We start from the raw sequence: 19288 nt of genomic DNA on the forward strand, positions 1-19288 counted from the left end.
CATCACTATTTTAAAGAGGGAATTGTTAATTCAACGTTTTTTTGATAAACTCTAATCCTCATATTCATAGAACAAATAATTTAATTATTAAGAACTTTTTGTGTTAACGTTATTGTTTGGTGTTAAACTTGTGAGCTTAAAATAAATAACTTAAAAACTACATATTCGTTCAAGCTATTCCACAGAGAATGAATTTTATTATTAAGAACTTTTTGTGTTAACGTTATTCTTTGGTGTTAAACTTGTGAGCCTAAAATAAATAACTTAAAAACTACATATGCGTTCGAGCTATTCCATAAATAATGAATCCTGTAAGACATTGAGATTGTGAATTATTTTTGCCAAATTGTTTGCTGATAATATGTGTTGTAAAATATTCATTCGCAAAATATGTGCAATTATCATCTGTTCTGCAAGCTTAGTCAGGTAAATAATTAAAAATTTGTTTCATTTCCTTATTAATTTAAGCCATAGAAAATAGCTTGGCTTCAATATACGACTAACTGTTTGTGATTTTTTCACCATTAATCGCGTTTCAGATTCTAAGACTAATAATTTTTTAAAAAAATATTGTTTGAAATGCTGTTTAGCAAATAAAAACGTTCAAATGTAAATGGTCAAGCAGAATCATAAAGGCGTTGGTTTTTGAATTTCCTTCGAGTAAATGCACTATTAAACAAAAATTTAGTAATTTTTTAAAAAAAATTTATTTACGTATTGAAATAAATATTTCGAAATTCCTCATGACCAATGATATTCTTATGTGCTGTTTTTCTATAGCGAATGGGCGTTTTGAATGGACGTTTTACATGTACTTTATTTTTGTTACAATAAAAAAACACGTTAAATTGCCACTCAAAGTACTCGTTCGCAATAGAAAAACAGCACATTAATTAAGTAAAAACAAAAGCAGCCCATTCATGAATAAAAAATACGCAGGAGTTTTTTTTCCCTTTTTCCATTTTCCTTAATCAAATTCATTGTTAAAAATGGGAAAAAACCGCCGATTTTTTATTTATGATTGAGCTGAATGTGATAAAACCGTTTTATTATTTAGAACGAAAAGCGCAAAAGAAAATTGTAAATAAGAATTCTTAAAACACTGTGTTATCTTTAAATCACTGCTGTACCACCATTTAAGCCAGGTTTATTGTGAAGATGTGTGTATATACAAAACAAATAAAACTAACTGGTCTGTTTGTGTGAACTGATTGTTGTATACTATTTTTAAGCTGCGACGAATGTAATATTTTCGTCATTTAATTGTGTCAACACCTATTTATTGGGAATAAAATGGATTTCATTTTACCTAATTCTACTCAAGAATTACATACAGAAGCTCGAACTTCATTGCATGAGTCCGCTTCCAAGGGTGATGACAATAATTTAATCAAATTATTAAAAAGCAATAAATCTTGGCTCTGGAAAGATCCCATATATGGTAATACGCCCTTACATGAAGCAGCAGCAAATGGTTACAGTCGTTGTTTAATTATTTTATGTGATGTCATTGATCACATTCAAATTAAAACAAAAATCGATTTGAAGGACAATGATGGTTTCTCTGCTCTTCACTTGGCAGCACAAAATGGTCACAATCAATGCTGCCGCGAGCTCTTGAAACGTGGTGCCAGTCCCAATATCTGCAATAACTATGGCGATACACCACTGCATACAGCTTGTCGTTATGGGCACGCAGGCGTGTTGAGAATTTTACTCTCAGCCTACTCCAATCCGAATATACAGAACAATAATGGTGATACTCCTTTGCATATCGCCTGTGCCATGGGCAAGAGGAAGCTGTCTAAAATATTACTACAAGCCTATTCAAATTTGCAAATTAAAAACTTCCAAAATGAAACTCCTCATGATATAGCCAAGCGAAAGAATCATCATGACATTATACACATTTTGCAGTCTTCCAAGTTACATTTAAAGGAAAATGTGGATAAATGCAAAATGAATTTATTCTCGAATGATTTAATGTTCTCACCATATGGTTGTCATTTGCTTCCAGAGACAAGATCAATATGTTTAACATACGTGGAACATTTGCCGAAACTGTCCTTGAGAACTGGAGAGCAGTATTATTTTGATCTTGCTGGTAATTTACAGAAAGGACCGAAATGTATTACGAATAAATGTTATTGCAAACCCTTATTAAAGCATGATTGATTAGGTTTAAGAATACGTTTTATTAGTTTCTAGAATTTCATTTTTGTTAAGTTGTAGTAAGATAATTTTAAGTTTTTAATTGAAAATTAAAAAAAAAAATAATTCTAATTCGAAAGCGATTCATTTTATTATTATTTTAGTTCGTGAATTATAGAAATATAACTAGTGTGAACTATATGTGAAGAGAGGAAATGAAATTGTAAAGAAAAGAAAGAAGTCAGGTGAAATAAACTGAAAAACTCTGTCCAAAAAGGACAGGAAATAAGTATAGACTGAATATGTTGTCTAACCTTATTTGGTCAATATATACGTCATTGTATAGCTTTTTAAAACATCTTTCCGAACACATTAGGGTTAAAATACAAAATATTGTGTTTTCCCGATATTTTTGGAAAAATATATTTTTTTATAAAAATTTATTTAGCGTATCATACGGCCATATTTATATTTTCTTTCCCGAGTTATAGTTCATGAAAGAAAAATATTTTTTGAGAAGCCGGTGTTCGACATAGCACAGAGTTTGAAACCGTACGTATGTAGGTCGGCACTCAAGACAAATATTTCATGCAAAGCTGTTGTTTTCTTGTCGCCTATAACCTATTGTTCCAATTTCAATATAACATTCTTACATACTTGTGCAATGTGCTCGTTACAATAAAGTCTTGCTAAAAAATTCGAAGTGGACATCACAGATATGCAGCAAATAATGGTTGTCAAAAAAATAATAACGAAAGAACCTTTGTTTTTATTTTGTATGACACACCCTGTAGTGTGTTTTCTCAATTTTGTTTTCTTCTTGATATTCTAAACAAAACCTATTTACCTACAAGCAAGCAACATGGTTTCTACTCCCACAAAATCCCAAGATTCAAGTTTTTCACCAACCTTAACACCCGTAAGATGTAATTTTTAAAACATATTTTTCAAAGAAGAAGAAAATAATTATATTTACAATTAGTTCTTGACAGTCCAAAAGCCAAAAATACTGCCAGCGACTCCAATGTGGCAGCCTGTAAATCACGTTTAGAGGTAATCGTTAAAACCATCGACGACAATTACAATAAATGGCAATTAGCAGATAAACGTGGCCAAGCTTTGTGCACTTCTATTGAAGCTATAAAAACAAAAGCATTGGAAAAGTTAAATTCAAATGAGAATAGCTCAGATTTTACTAGTTATCCAGATGAACTTAAAATCTATTGTGATAAATTGGCAATAATAGCTTCAATATTTGAAGATATTACTAGAAATGCCAGAGAGTCGTTAAGGCAATTGAAGGCACTAAGTAAATTGCCAGGAAGTTGTAATGAGATATTTTATCGTTCATGGGAGTTAAATGAATTCATTGAATTCCTGACGGAACTGTTGGAAAGATATGAAAAAGAGGCCAAGGTTAAAACACATGTGGCGGGTAAGAAAATCAAAAAAATTATAGCCAGTTAAGATTGATTATATCCGAAATTTGTCGTTTGATCATAATCCCACCTGTTTTGTAAGAAGAATCGGAGTTACATTTTCAAACATTTCACATATTTTGGTGTTTTGTATATCGAGTAAACAAACCTATTTCAATGTAGCAAATCTTTCTAATTGCTGAACATCAATTTGTCAATTATCCCCGTGTTCTGTAAATCGAGTGATTTCAAAAACGAATAGTCGACAAATTTATGTTCTGCAAATCCCAAGATTTTATACATTGAAACAAGTTTGTTTAAACTATAGTAAATCATATGGATGATTCTGTACATTGAAACAGGGGGTAACTAATTGTTTTTGAAATCACTCGATTTACTAACTATAATTTAAATTTACAGACCACCTACCCCACTGTACAACCAGATCCGATTTGATACGTTGTTCTACCGCTTGGGAATACCCCCAACATGTTGATTCCTATGTCCAATTAATGTTTCTTTTCTTCAGAGAAGAAATTAACATTAAGAAATAAAATTTAAAAACAAAAATATGTATTTAGTTTTATTTATTGAAAAAAAACACAGTTGAATTCAGACAAAAGATAAATTAAAGCATAAAGGCATTTAAGCGTTTTTAAAGAGGTTATCAAAATCTCGTATAAACATATAAAAGTTATAAAAAATGCATTAAAGCAACATTAATAATGGTTAATTCAAGCAAAACTTTCTTAATTTTGATTAGCAGCTAATGCCATGACGGTAAAACGCAATTCTTCAGGATCACGATCCATAAATTCTTTGCAAACGCGTGCTGCATCTTGTACAAAAGATTCATCAGTAGTGGCGCCATGTTTAATGGGGAACGACTTGCGTCCATCCAATTCATACAGAGTACCATCAACATTGACCAATGCAATGAAATGATGATAGACTTTTTCATCAGGATTAGCAGCAGTTTGACCTTCCTATAAATGTATATTAATTTAGTTTTATTAAAAATTTATTAAATTGCAATATTAATTTGTTTATGTACCTGAGCTAAAGCCTGATGATCTTCAGTCATAGCGACATCATTTTCCAAAGATTTGCCTCTCTCTTCGGGCGAAAGTTCTTTTGCAGTTTCCAAAAACTTTTTCAAAGCACCATCATTCAAAGTAATACTAAATTAACAAAAAAAAGCTTTAAATAAATATTACGTGTTCAATAAAAAACAAATAGTATTCATTACTCCTTGTTATTGGCAATACTATGAATTAAAGCCACAGTACCACAGGCATTATGGGTTAATTGTCGCATATAAAACAAATCCGTAGGATTTTCTTGAGCTTCGGCCGCCAAACGTTCGTGTTCCTCAGCACGATGTTTTTCATACTTAACAAATTGGGCATACATAATTTATTAAATTAACTACATATTTTTATACACAATTTCCATTACTCACAATATCGGAACAGGGGAATAACAATATAATAGATTTTACTGGTTTTGGTATCCATTCCAACATTTCAGGCTCCAAGCCAACCACATCAGTTAAGGCCCATTCATTGGAAACACCCAATTTGTGTATGTATTTGGTCAATACCTAGCAATAAGAAAAATATATAAGGATTATTTAGCATACGACAGAAATATGTATTTAGTATGAGTCATCAGTGGTATCCCCTCATCCTGCTGTAGACTTTTCGACAGACAGGCGTCTGAGGAAATGCAATTATATTTTTTATATTTAAGGTTAACTTACATCGGGATTCGATTCCAATGGCATCCAAACAGACATGTTTCTTATTGTTTAATGAGATCTGCTATCACGAAGGAGTTTAAATATTTAATTGTAAAGATTTCCTTTGTTTAAAATGACTTTTAGAATTTTTTCCAATTTTTCCTAGCGAAAAAGAAAATGCCGGCTTCTGCGGTGGGAGTGATTCTTTTGTTGAGTTTATTTTGCACTTTTTTTTTACAGTTTTTCTTTAAATTTTAATGTGGCCATATGGAGGAAATATGGAAAAAGCTTTTTGTTTATGACAGAGTTGTCGCTGCATAACAACGGGGAAACAATTCAGTTTAGGGCGTAGAGAAAAAAGATTCTGATTTGTTTGTCCTTTGTGAGATTTCAAACGATGGCTTCTCCAACTAAATCGGCCGTCATCCTGGACGGGCTTCGGCCGGGAAGACGGATTTTATCCTCTATGGTATTTGCGACACAGGCTTCGCCAGTTTTGAACAGTTTTTATTTCAACAATTTATATGTTATTTGAAAGGATTTCCACAAGCTTTCTAATGACACCCATATCTGATACCTAACATTCAATAGATACTAAATTATATACATATTAAAAATTTTGAGATCTCTAAATTGGAAAGTATGGATCTAAAACTCAAAAAAAGTTTTATTTGTTCTAAAATTCTGGAATTTATACCTCAAACTTGGATAAAGATGATTTAAGCTAAAAATAATTAATATTATATCAATTTATACCTCAAACTTGTATAAAGAAGAATCCAGCTCACTTGGGTCCATATAGTAGGTCCCTTGTGTTACCAGAAAAATAAATAAAATAGGGCCAGATTGAGATGAAAAGAAAAGAGTAAAGTCAGATAGAGTAGTAAAATAATTATAGAGCATATCAGAAGAGGAGAAGTAAGGAGATTAGTGTGCACCAGTCATTTGACGCATACTATGTCACCCAGTGGAGACTCCCGTGTTTGGCGTGAGTAGCCAATTGCTACTCATAATGATGGCGTTGATACATTCTAACTTCATTCCCGATAGTTCAGAAAGATTATTGAAGGAACGATGTCCCAGAAACATGATGCGTAGATCTCCTAATGCCGGGCAGTGACAAGAAGATGAAAACTAAAATAAAATAGGACCATCCGTTTAGAAATTACAGATTTAGTTCCACTTTTTTTGGATTTTCTTCTTTTGTTTATTTAGCTAAGGCGGTTGTCGATAATATGGTTTTAAAGCTTTTTAAGAGCTTGTAGGCAGTGTTGTCATCAACAGAAATTGTAAATTACACATGACTGCTTTCTAAATTACACTTCATAAGAAAAATGTATAATGCTTCATAATATATATTTTTTTAAAATACAATGTCGCAAAAAACACAATTTTAATGAAATGGAGAATATTTAAACCATTTTTTTCGCATCATGATAACCATGATGCTTCTCGTTTTCTTACATATTCTATTTGTTTTATTCTTTTATTTAAATTTCCATTGTTTCCATTGTTTTACCAATGCTATGAATTATACACATGATAAACGTCAAAATGGTTGTCAATATAAAAAATTATCAAGTATAGTCCCATTTATCATTATGACAAAATTGTTAATGCTTTTGCTCACACAACTTGACAACAAACGTAATTATTATGATAATAATTGTCCAGTATAGACAGAGGATAATGCTTAAAAACGTATTGAAGTTAAACCTAGTAAATTTTAATTTATCTTAGAAATATGCATTTATATTTGATACCTAGTCATGTTTTTGAAAACTGAAATTACAGAATATACCTAGTTCTTAAAAAAGTTTTCAAGTATTCGATTGCTCCATTAAATTATTAAACATCATAATAGAATATTTTATGAATGCTGTTTTTTGTTGTTTTCACTACTAATTTAACTTAAATTGTTGTTTTCACTAATTGAACTTAAATTTTTTTAAATTTTATTATTTGACTTCAGAGCTTAAAATACTAATTTAACATGGTGTGCCTGTATGGTTTATATATTTTTTGTACTACTTGGCATCAAAGCATCGAGATAAATATCTATAGGTAACGAGTTTTCAATTATTTTTTATACTTCCAAAAGTATAGTGCCAAGAAAGCTCCAATAGAAGATAATGAACCAAAAATAAACCAGAAAGTAAGTTTAAAATGATTTGTCTTTTTCGGAGTAGTATTTTTAGTAGACTGGAGTTTTTCATAAATAATCTAAAATAAAAATAGTTATTTACATTCATTGTACCCGTATATTAATTTTACTTACATCCTCCATTTCTGAAATTTCCTTTTCAATATCATCAGTAACACCATAAAGTTCATTCAAGGCTTCTAATACAAAACGGCTAGCAAATGATTTTTCACCTACAATAACATCCTCTGGAGGCATGATTTGCAATTTATAATTGGCTGCGGCCAAAGCAGATCGCATAGAGTTCAAATGATTACTAGCATTACTGATTATTTGCTGATTATAGTTTGAAGCTTCCTTCAAGTGGTAAATTCTTTAAAAAAAATAACATTTAAGTAAAATTTTAAAATAATATCTAATACAATTCATTAAAATAAAAAAAAACCTACTGTTCCAATGAGGGATCTTGATTTGGTAACTGGGCGAAAAATGCTAATAACTCATCTCGTTGCTTTGGTCGTGCGAAACCCATTAATTCCAAATCCTGATGCGTTAGTGAGGCCAAATCGCGATAGGAAATATTTTCAGCAATTAACTTCTCCACATAGTCACTAGTATTGTCGCCTTGTGTAGACAGCAAGGTGGTTAGTATTTCACGGTTCGCCTGTGAATCGCCCTTGGGTTGTATCCACTTGTGGTGATAACGCAGGAATCCACTGTCGCCTTCATACAGTAAGCCCTTGCTTTGGAAATCTTTATTCGATTCAAATTGTACAGCTGGTACTTTTATTGATACTGTGGGATTGTTTTGTACGTGCATTGTGCAAAATTATGTTGTAAACAAATTTTTAGCAAATAACATTAACAAAATAAAATATTTTCCAACAACAAAATAATACAAACAAATTTGTAGACTGCGAAAAAAAACTGTAAACAATGGTTTGTAGAAAAAAAGTAATCGGCATGGGATGCCATATTTTTGTTCAAAAAAAGCTTTATACATGGCTTGATTTAAAAAAGTTGGCAGGTCTTTTGTAAAATGAAATACCATGGATGGGATTTTTATACAAAAAACGTTATTAAAGCTTTCGAAAGTAAATGTTAGCTGAGTATACAGTGCCGGTCAAAATAATAGCACCACAGAACCTTAAAGCAATTAACATAGGATTAAATATGAGTAAAGTTTTCTTTAAGAAATATTCACCTTTCAATCAATTATAATGGCATTTTAGAAAAAAACCCAGATTTTGTGCAGCATTATAGTAAGAAATTGTCGAAAAAACAACATAATATATCAATACCTAAGACCCCTTTCACACTAGGAAATTTAGTTGCGCAAGTCTCTTGTGTTTGTTGATGCTAGAGGTAATGTCGGGTTAAGGAGAAGAAAATTTTGCATGCTGTTTTGTTGTTGGGAAAGAGACTTGCGCAACTAAATTGCCTAGTGTGAAAGGGGTCTAAAAATTCTATAGTCAAAGAAATAGCACCAAGATAGAAACGATTAAAATAAACCAAAATTATGGTTTATGTAATATTATTATATAACAATATGAATGTCGTGATGCTAATAATTTTTAGATGTTAATATAGATTTTGATTTGATCCAAAATTAAAATGACTATACAAAAATAACTTTTTCCGTAATTTGAATTTTCAAAAATATGAACTGTTTACCAAATATACTTCTACATTTTTACCTTTAAAAACGGTGGTTTATTACCTTAAAATAAACCGGATTCTTTTAATTGCAAATAAAAGAATCCGGCGTGTTGTGATTGCTATCGGCCCGTGAAAACTTTATTTCTAAAAAAACCGGAAAACTTGTTCTTCTGATGAATTCAAATACAATTTAAGAGTGATGTGACTGGTCCCCAAGCACACAAAAGAGCCAGTCAGTCTAGATTGGTAGTAGCAATGTTATGGTGTGGGGATGTTTTGAGGGAAATGAATGCGTCCAATTTATATCATAATAAATACTATGACTGGAATCGGATGCAGTTTTATTTTAAACGAAAATATGCCCCAAGTTTGGAGATTCCAGCAAGGAAATTCAGCACACCTCTAGAGTTGCAACCGAGTGGTTACTATCCAATGAAGTACGTGTTTTTAAGTGGCTTGTCTAATCATCGCCAGATCTCAATTCCATAGAAAACCTATGAGAAATTGTAAATCGCGAAATACGGACTCAAAATTATACCACGAAGGAGCTTTATCAGATGAGGTCAAGTTTCCATTGTTTCAATATCATAATAATGAATATTGTTTAGTTTAGAATAAAGACTCAAATCAAAATACATAATACCTTTTTTATGAAAATAAACGATGCATTTCTATTTCAAATTTTGTATTAACTCAAAATAATACCTTTTTTATACCCTACACCACCATAGTGGGGAGGGTATTATGCGTTTGTGCAGATGTTTGTAACGCCCAAAAATATTAGTCTAACACCCACCTTAAAGTATACCGATCGACTTAGAATCACTTTCTGAGTCGATTAAACGATGTCCGTCCGTCCGTCTGGTTGGCTGGCTGTCCATGTAAACCTTGTGCGCAGAGTACAGGTCGCAATTTTGAAGATATTTCGATCAAATTTGGTACATATTACTTTTTCGGCCCAAGGATCAAGCCTATTGAAACTGGCTGAAATCGGTCCATTATTTCACCTAGTCCCCATACAAAGTCCCCTCGAAATTGGACTTTAGCGGTCATAAGTGTTTAATTTATCTATGTATCTACACAAATTTCGTTCCAAATAAGTTTTATATATACAAAATGCATGTCACCAAATTTTGTTACGATCGGTCCATAATTAGTCATAGCTCGGGCTTGACCGACCATACTTTCTTACTTGTTTTTTTATATAAAGGTAGTTACTGCATTATCAAATGTGGTTTTCGAGAAGAAAGAGTAATCGGAATACGTTGAAATTTTTACAGTAGATAGATATTGAAGTTATTAGTTGATTTCTTGCAAAAAGTGAAATTTTAAAAATATTGAATTAATACTCTCTTGTTGCTCAAGTGCGATATGTGAACCTTACTTTATTTAAAGCTATAGAAAGTATCGTATCTGTATGTCGCTCTTTCTTTCCAATTTGATAGATTGAAATATTCCGTATAGAATGTAATTCCGTATAAAGTGTTATATTTAAAGTTATATTTAAACTATTTGTATTTGTTTAACCCCCATGAACACGAAGTCTGGTTATGCCTTAACTAATAGTTATATTGTCGGTTAAAATAATTTTTGTATGAAAACTGTCAGTACAACTATTAGTTAAAACATAACCAGACTTCGTGTTACTGGGGGTAACATTATTTAAGTAAACTTTTTAATATTCACAAATAAATGGAAAATAAATTGCCGTAAAGAAATTCGATGTTTCAAATTAAACCAAACACTTTAAATTTGAAAAAAATCCTACTAAGGACAACTGCTGTCAATAACATACTTTTCAACATAAATCAATCAACAAGTGTTCGAAACAAATTACCGTAATAACTTAAAAAACAGCTGTTTCAAAAGATTAAATTAAAATATAACGGTAACTAACAGCTGTTTTCTTTTGTGTCCGCTCAAGTGCGCAAGTCAAGCTTAAATCGTATACATATGACAACTGACGGAAGAAAAGAAAAAAATTACTGTCACTTGTTTCCGTTTTTTGTTTACTGTAATACACACACAAAAAAAAATAAATAAAATTAGGATTTTATTAAACAAAATAAATAAGAAAACAATCAACATAACAAATTAGTGTTAAAATCCCCAGTCGCAATCCAAAAAAGAAAACAGAGCAAAAAAGAAACGAAATGTTCCTTAAGGAACTAATACGTTTTTCCACCCAGCATAGAACTTTATACTGCTATATGATTTTAAGCATATGGATATTTTTATTAATAGCAGGTAAGTAATATTTGTTTCCATGCCAATACTACAGCATTAATGTTCCCTTTCTATTGTTTCAGGAATGTACAAATATATAGGTCATACATCTTCATCTTTAAATTATATTTTAAATGGCAAATCACAATATTATGCTTCCGTTATAACGGCCACCCCTTCATTGGAATCGAATAATTTTGCCAAGTACAAGGCACGATGTACTGCTTTGACGCAAATAAATCGTTTGGATGATGGTGGCATATTGGATGGTTGGAAATTGCAGGGTGTTTTGTTAGTTATACGTCACGGAGATCGCGGTCCTATGTCTCATGTACGTAATGTACCGCATTTGGATTGTGGCATAACTGGGGATAATTTGGTTAATAAGTAGGTTACTGACATTTACGAGTGAAATTACATATTTTAATTAAATTCCTTTCTTATTTAGATATCGTAGTTTTTTATATAATTCCACTTCTGTGTCGGGTTCAAATCACATGTATTGGAATAAAGTTGGTCCATTTCACAGTTTTCCACTATTGCCTTTAGCCGAAAAAGAATGTCTGTTGGGACAATTGACCTATAAGTGAGTATGAAAATCTTTATAAATTTTAACATATTAGAGTGCATAAACTGTACAGTAATAATCGGGAGGTGTCAAATCACATGACCTTGAGGCCAATTTATAGGTCTATTTCTCGAAATCAAGTTACAGCCAAATTTGGATTTCAATAAATCGATGGTTGCGATCTCGCCCGGATCAATGTCATCCATATTTTCAAACATCAAATCATTGATCATGGTGCGGTAACGATCTCCATTGACAGCTCCAACTCGCGTTACTGTCCGATGATGCCACCAGCGTGACCAAACGGTGATGTAATTGAGTCTGTAGAGTCTGTTGTGGATTGGTCTCACTCCATATCCGGCCATTTTGTTCATTAGCAAACTAATTCGTTTCGAAAGGAAATCGTTTCGAATTACAATGTATTTATTACACAATTACGAACACTTCCGTTTTCGGATTGAGTTACGCAGTCACCGCCCTGTTAAGCTTGCTCAGATGGATGATTGTGTGCGCCACGAAAAAAAAACCAAATCGTCTATAAGTTGCGCGAATCGATGACTGATTTTCAAAGTAAATTTAGATAATTTGATAGCGTTGTTCAAGCGTCAATCTATTCATGATGATTTGCCAGAGTAGACAGTGTGACAATTCGTTTGACAATTAACCCTTTCGGGCTTAAAACACCCTTTACTTCTCAGCATTGGCAAAACAATGGAAACTTTTAAACTTCTGCAAGAAAGAAGTCTAAAAAAATACGAGTAATATGTAAGAATACTTTACTTCGTTTTTTAATAGTCTGTGAAAATTGCGAAAATTTTTAAACCAAAATAATTTAAAAAATTATAATAAAAAAATCGTGAGAACATGTACTGTAAAAACTCAACATTTTGGAGGAAGATCTCCTAATGCTACTCCAAGACAAGATAATTTAATGACTAGAGAGTTTAAGAAATCCCCAAAAATTATTCCCCGGGATGTTATCAATAATCTATAATTGGAAATTAGTTCTCAAACTGTTAGATGCAACACAAATGATGCTGGTTTTGGTTGCTATCACCCAAAAGATAGACCTCTTATATAATTTCCCAAAGAATATTTGGTCGAGACAGAAAATGTTCTCATTTCAGATGAATCCATTTGCAATTTAAGAGGCAGTGATGGGAAACAAATTTGTAAGACGACCGAAGGGCAAGAGACTGGACCCCAAGTATACAAATAAGACAGTCACCTGTTGCAGTAGCAATTTTATGGTGTAGGGCTATTTTCAGGGCAGGGCATTCATAACATAAAAAAACTATTACTGGAATTGGATACGGATCATTTTATACACTGAAGAAATAAAACGATAGGACCCACGAATATAACATTTTATATAAATATGCATTGCTGATCACAATAATTTATCTAAAAATACTGTTCCCTTTAATATAAATTTTATACTTTTAGAGGAATAGCTCAACTCTTACATGTTGGTGAGACGCTACATCAGATATATGCCCATCCTTTGGGTTTATGGTTTAAACAACAGTCCAACAGTCAATATGGCAAAAATGTCATGAACTCCACTCCATATTCAACACTCTTGAACTCAGATGAAGTTGTTGTCTACACCACGCGCGTTAGAAGAACATTTCAATCAGCTTTAGCTCTACTCTATACATTTTTACCCACGGACAAATGGCTGGCGCTGAATGTCAAGGAGTCTCACAGTATAGCGTTTTGTTTTAGCGACTGCGCATGTCCACAAGCCGATGCTCTGCGTAAAGAGCTAATGAAAATGCAAAAACAAAGACTAACGCAACAGCCTATGGTGGCCAATGTAATGCACTGGATTGGCAATCAACTATTGCAACATACACCCAATGGCATCAATGATCCGAATGAGGTAGTCGATGCCATGCTTACGGTAATGTGTCATGATGCTCCCTGGCCATGTAGGAATGTGAATGGTACTGACCGGACGGTAGTAAGTACCAAAGCCAATGATGTGGACTTGAATGATGTGATAAATATAGATCAGGATGATGTAGCCGTGGGTGTAGGTCATGCTGAAGATATAGCCTCAAATTTAATAGAGCTTCACAATGCTAATATTGAGGCGCCTACGGCAGCTGCAGAAGGCTGTATAGAATCACATCATGTTTCCACCCTAATGTCATTTTCCAATTGGCAATCAACTCGTGAAGTTCATCATTCGTATTACAAACGCATAGGCTTGATGAGAGCCTATGGCATGATTCGCCACATAGTCAGTTATATGTTACGCATGATATCCGGAGATCGTACAAAATTTGTTTTATATTCTGGCCACGATTGGACTCTGCAATACCTAACAGCCGCCTTGGGCATACAAACAGATAACACGTTTATAGCTTATGCTGCTCGTTTAGCTTTTGAAGTTTATAAAAGTGAAGCTCACACAGACTATTATTTTCGGGTGGTGTATGATGGTCATGATGTCACGAAACAAATCGATTTTTGTGAGGGCGGTAAAAGTCTTCGGGTTACTCGAGATTCTCGCGGCAATAAGGCTGATCTCTGTCCCATTGAGAATATTATACGCTTTTTACACGAAGACTACTTTGGTCCGCTAAATGCCACCAATTTTAAGGACGCTTGTATTTTACAGCAACAACAAAAACCCAATGAATTTTAATTTTAAGTTATTTGCTTTTGAAACGAAATTGTAAACGATACATATCAAACAAAATTTAATATTAGAAAATCTATTTAATATTTAGTTATAAGAACTAAAGCAAATTAATTAAGAAACTGCACATAAAACCGAAAAACCACTCTTAACACTTACATATCAAAACTGTGATAAATTAGTTAAATATAGAATTAAGTTTATGAAAAAGAAAACATGTGTATTATATCAAATGAAACGTTACATATCATTGTAAAACTAATCGCAACAAAAACATATCATACAAACATAATATTGTAAAATATACAGATATCAAATAAAAATTATTTAAATATATTATCACTATAATTAAAAACTATTGATTTATTAAAGATTTAGATGTACTTAGAAGTCACTCATTATATTTAAGAAAATAGAAAATAACTCGAAGATATAAGTTACTACTATAATATTGTAGTTTTAAAAATTATCTTCCAAGGATAGTTCACTGCCCTCCCTTGCAAACTAATCCACAATATCCATACCCTCAATCAATATAAAAAATCACCCTAACCCTAGGTGACATTTTACAGCATTAGATCCGAAACTTTCAAAACCTCAACGATTTTTGTCTGAAAAATACTACATTTTCAACCAAAAATCGATTTTTTATATGAAAATTAAGGAAAACATAAAAGTGGCTATAAGTTGATAAATAGTGGTCCAAATGGAAAAAGGACGATCATCTGTGATCATTTATATTTTCGACCAAAAAATTTTTTTATATGAAAATTAAGGAAAACATAAAAGTGGCTATAAGGACGATCATCTGTGATCACTTATATTTTCGACCAAAAATAGATTTTTTATATAAAAATTAAGGAAAACATAAAAGTGGCTATAAGGACGATCATCTGTGATCACCAGGGAAACCGGAAATATGCTCTAAAAAAAGCGTTTTAGGCGCTTTAAATATGCAGTAAAAACTTTAAAATAACAAACTTTTACATAACTTAACAAACTTTTACAAAACTTTTACATAATTTTTAACCAAAAAAAATTTACTTAAATTTTCAAATAAAAATCGTTGTCTATTCGATCTGAAAACATTTTTAAACATAGAAAATGTTCTTTCGACATCAACTGATGTTACAGGAGCAAATTTAAAAGACAATATTTCTTTAACACTTAGAACGGTTAAGTTTGAATTAGAACTAAAATTTGATATTTAGATGGAGCTATTATTAAAATAGTGCTTATTTTATATTAAAACAAGTAAGAGAGCTATATACGGCTGTGCCGAATGTTATATACCCTTCACCTAATTATACTTCAAAATAAAAATTTTTATATTTTTAGGTGACCAAAAATTTGTTTTCAGTTTTTTCATTATACCCTACACCACCATAGTGGGGCTGTGCCGAATGTTATATACCCTTCACCTAATTATACTTCAAAATAAAAAATTTTAATATTTTTAGGTAACCAAAAATTTTTTTTCAGTTTTTTCATTATACCCTACACCACCATAGTGGGGAGGGTATTATGCGTTTGTGCCGATGTTTGTAACGCCCAAAAATATTAGTCTAACACCCACCTTAAAGTATACCGATCGACTTAGAATCACTTTCTGAGTCGATTAAACGATGTCCGTCCGTCCGTCCGTCCGTCCGTCCGTCTGTCTGGTCGGCTGGCTGGCTGTCCATGTAAACCTTGTGCGCAGAGTACAGGTCGCAATTTTGAAGATATTTCGATAAAATTTGGTACATATAATTTTTTCGGCCCAAACACCAAGCCTATTGAATCTGGCTGAAATCGGTCCATTATTTCACCTAGCCCCCATACAAATGTCCTCTAGAAATTGGACTTTATCGGTCATAAATGTTTAATTTACATATGTATCTACACAAATTTCGCTCCAAATAAGTTTTATATATGGGGCATTTCATGTCAAGTGAACCAACTTTTGAAATCGATGTCTTCCGATCGGGATGAAATTTGCACCAAGGTTAGCTCTATTGGATAGTAACTCAGACACAATTTTTCAACAACATCGGTCGAGAACTCTCTGAGTTATAGGGGGTAAAATTTTGACAATTTGGTCAAACAGGGGTTTTTTCTTATCCATGTAACTTATTACCTATTGTTCTTAGCAAAATGTGTCCCAAGTATAGATAGCTATTTCTTCGATCTTTCGAAAAAAAATATTAAAAAAAAAAAATAAAAAATTTTTAATATTTTTTTTCCGAAATCAAAAACTTTTTTGACTTTTTTTTAAAATGAAGTTTAGATATTTTCCTTGAACACCTACTTGGTCGCTTAGTGGGATGCGAGTGGGATATCTATCAAAATAAATATTTTGTAACTCAAAACATAAAATTTTTGACTTTTTTTGCAAAATCAAAAACTTTGTTGACTTTTTTTTTTCAAAATGGACCCTTTTTTAATCTTTTTTTTTAGGTCAAACAAAAGCTTAGATATTATCCTTGAAGACCCTTTTGGTCGCTTAGTGGGATGCGAGTGGGATATCTATCAAAATAAATATTTTTTAACTCAAGACTTACAATTTTTGACTTTTTTTTTTGCAAATACGATTTTTTTTCCAAATGGGCCCTTTTTTTAAAATCGCTTAGTGGGATGCGAGTGGGATATATATCAAAATAAATGTTTTGTAACTCAAGACATACAATTTTTGTGTTAAAACATTTATTTTGATAGATATCCCACTCGCATCCCACTAAGGGACTAAAAATATCTTAAAGGAATGGACCTAGGCTTTCTTTTGAGCAAAAAAAAAAATTAAAAAAGGGCCCATATTGGAAAAAAATTTTGATTTTGCAAAAAAAAATTAAAAAATTGTATGTCTTGCGTTACAAAATATTTATTTTGATAGATATCCCACTCGCATCCCACTAAGGGACTAAAAATATCTTAAAGGAATGGACCTAAGCTTTCTTTTGACTACAAAAAAAATTTTAAAAAAAGGGCCCATTTGGAAAAAAAATCGTATTTGCAAAAAAAAAAGTCAAAAATTGTAAGTCTTGAGTTAAAAAATATTTATTTTGATAGATATCCCACTCGCATCCCACTAAGCGACCAAAAGGGTCTTCAAGGATAATATCTAAGCTTTTGTTTGACCTAAAAAAAAAGATTAAAAAAGGGTCCATTTTGAAAAAAAAAAGTCAACAAAATTTTTGATTTTGCAAAAAAAGTCAAAAATTTTATGTTTTGAGTTACAAAATATTTATTTTGATAGATATCCCACTCGCATCCCACTAAGCGACCAAGTAGGTGTTCAAGGAAAATATCTAAACTTTATTTTAAGAAAAAAAAAAAAAAAAAAAAGGACGCATTTTAAAAAAAAGTCAAAAAAGTTTTTGATTTCGGAAAAAAAATATTAAAAATTTTTTATTTTTTTTTTTAAATATTTTTTTTCGAAAGATCGAAGAAATAGCTATCTATACTATTTGGGACACATTTTGCTAAGAACAATAGGTAATAAGTTACATGGATAAGAAAAAACCCCTGTTTGACCAAATTGTCAAAATTTTACCCCCTATAACTCAGAGAGTTCTCGACCGATGTTGTTGAAAAATTGTGTCTGAGTTACTATCCAATAGAGCTAACCTTGGTGCAAATTTCATCCCGATCGGAAGACATCGATTTCAAAAGTTGGTTCACTTGACATGAAATGCCTCATATACAAAATTCATGCCACCAAATTTTGTTACGATCGGTCTACAATTAGTCATAGCTCCCATATAGACCCGCTTCCGAAAATCACTTTAACGTGCTTAAATCACTTAAAAATGTTGGTAAACTAACAAAATTCAATATAGTAAACTTTCATATAGACACAAATCACACGACCTAATTTCATGGTGATCGGTCCATAATTGGTCATAGCCCCCATATAAGGCCCACTTCCGAAAATCACTCAAAAATATAAATTATTGAAATTTTAAAAGAAAAATGTTTTTGTTCTTTTACTTAGTGTAGGGTAATTGGATAAAAAAATTTAAAAAAAAAATTTCTGTTTTTTAAATTTTTTTTTTTGTGAAAAGCCATCAATTTTGAATTTTAAACAAAGGAAGTAAAAACCTGTAACACAACAGCGAAAAATAAGTAAGACAAAATTTGTTTTTGATAAACTCAAAATATGCTATTAAACAGTAAAATATGCTCTAAAAACGTAAAATATGACATAAATATGCACTTAAAACAAATATATGCAAAAATATGTATTTAAGGGTAAAATATGCAAAAATATGCACTAACAAATCGATGCCAAAATTCTTAAATAGTTCTGAAACGTGTAAATATCTTATCCATGTGCTCATTAGACTCACCAGAAAAAACATGCATTTGCATATTTTGGTTTCCCTGGTGATCACTTATATTTTCGACAAAAATCGGTTTTTTGTATGAAAATTAAGGAAAACATAAAAATGGCTATAAGTCGATAAATAGTTGTCAAAATGGAAAAAGGACGATCATCTGTGATCACTTATATTTTCAACCAAAAATCAATTTTTTATATGAAAATTAAGCAAAACATAAAAGTGGCTATAAGTCGATAAATAGTATGCCCAATTGGAAAAAGGACGATCATCTGTGATCACTTATATTTTCGACCAAAAATAGATTTTTTATATGAAAATTAAGGAAAACATAAAAGTTGCTATAAGTCGATAAATAGTGGTGCAAATGAAAAAAGGACGATCATCTGTGATCTCCTATATTTTCGACAAAA

At 31.7% G+C, this 19288-nt stretch overlaps 5 protein-coding genes across 5 annotated transcripts; 3 read left to right on the forward strand and 2 right to left on the reverse strand.

Moving 5' to 3' along the window:
* The first annotated feature begins 1202 nt into the window (after positions 1-1202).
* On the forward strand, positions 1203-2290 carry dgo (diego). Its single transcript, XM_065499696.1, has one exon. It carries the CDS (start codon positions 1294-1296, stop codon positions 2173-2175), a length of 882 nt encoding a protein of 293 aa, XP_065355768.1. The 5' UTR covers positions 1203-1293; the 3' UTR covers positions 2176-2290.
* A 694-nt stretch (positions 2291-2984) lies between these two features.
* On the forward strand, positions 2985-4141 carry LOC135951378 (uncharacterized). The gene is made up of 3 exons (XM_065501020.1): positions 2985-3077; positions 3134-3586; positions 3990-4141. The coding sequence occupies exons 1-3, from the start codon at positions 3014-3016 to the stop codon at positions 4121-4123; spliced, it is 651 nt and encodes a 216-aa protein (XP_065357092.1). The 5' UTR covers positions 2985-3013; the 3' UTR covers positions 4124-4141.
* Positions 4142-4163: 22 nt separating this feature from the next.
* On the reverse strand, positions 4164-5526 carry Uch (Ubiquitin carboxyl-terminal hydrolase). The gene is made up of 5 exons (XM_065501019.1): positions 5332-5526; positions 5032-5172; positions 4819-4961; positions 4624-4750; positions 4164-4555 (listed from the first exon to the last, which is right to left on the reverse strand). The coding sequence occupies exons 1-5, from the start codon at positions 5365-5367 to the stop codon at positions 4319-4321; spliced, it is 684 nt and encodes a 227-aa protein (XP_065357091.1). The 5' UTR covers positions 5368-5526; the 3' UTR covers positions 4164-4318.
* Positions 5527-7248: 1722 nt separating this feature from the next.
* On the reverse strand, positions 7249-8365 carry daed (daedalus). The gene is made up of 3 exons (XM_065500595.1): positions 7903-8365; positions 7589-7826; positions 7249-7533 (listed from the first exon to the last, which is right to left on the reverse strand). Exons 1-3 carry the CDS (start codon positions 8271-8273, stop codon positions 7390-7392), a joined length of 753 nt encoding a protein of 250 aa, XP_065356667.1. The 5' UTR covers positions 8274-8365; the 3' UTR covers positions 7249-7389.
* Positions 8366-11265: 2900 nt separating this feature from the next.
* On the forward strand, positions 11266-14911 carry LOC135950404 (2-phosphoxylose phosphatase 1). The gene is made up of 4 exons (XM_065499950.1): positions 11266-11359; positions 11422-11725; positions 11787-11924; positions 13353-14911. The coding sequence occupies exons 1-4, from the start codon at positions 11266-11268 to the stop codon at positions 14560-14562; spliced, it is 1746 nt and encodes a 581-aa protein (XP_065356022.1). The 3' UTR covers positions 14563-14911.
* The last annotated feature ends 4377 nt before the right edge of the window (positions 14912-19288 follow it).

Source organism: Calliphora vicina, chromosome 2, assembly GCF_958450345.1.
Source record: "Calliphora vicina chromosome 2, idCalVici1.1, whole genome shotgun sequence".
NCBI classification, from domain to species: domain Eukaryota; kingdom Metazoa; phylum Arthropoda; class Insecta; order Diptera; family Calliphoridae; genus Calliphora; species Calliphora vicina.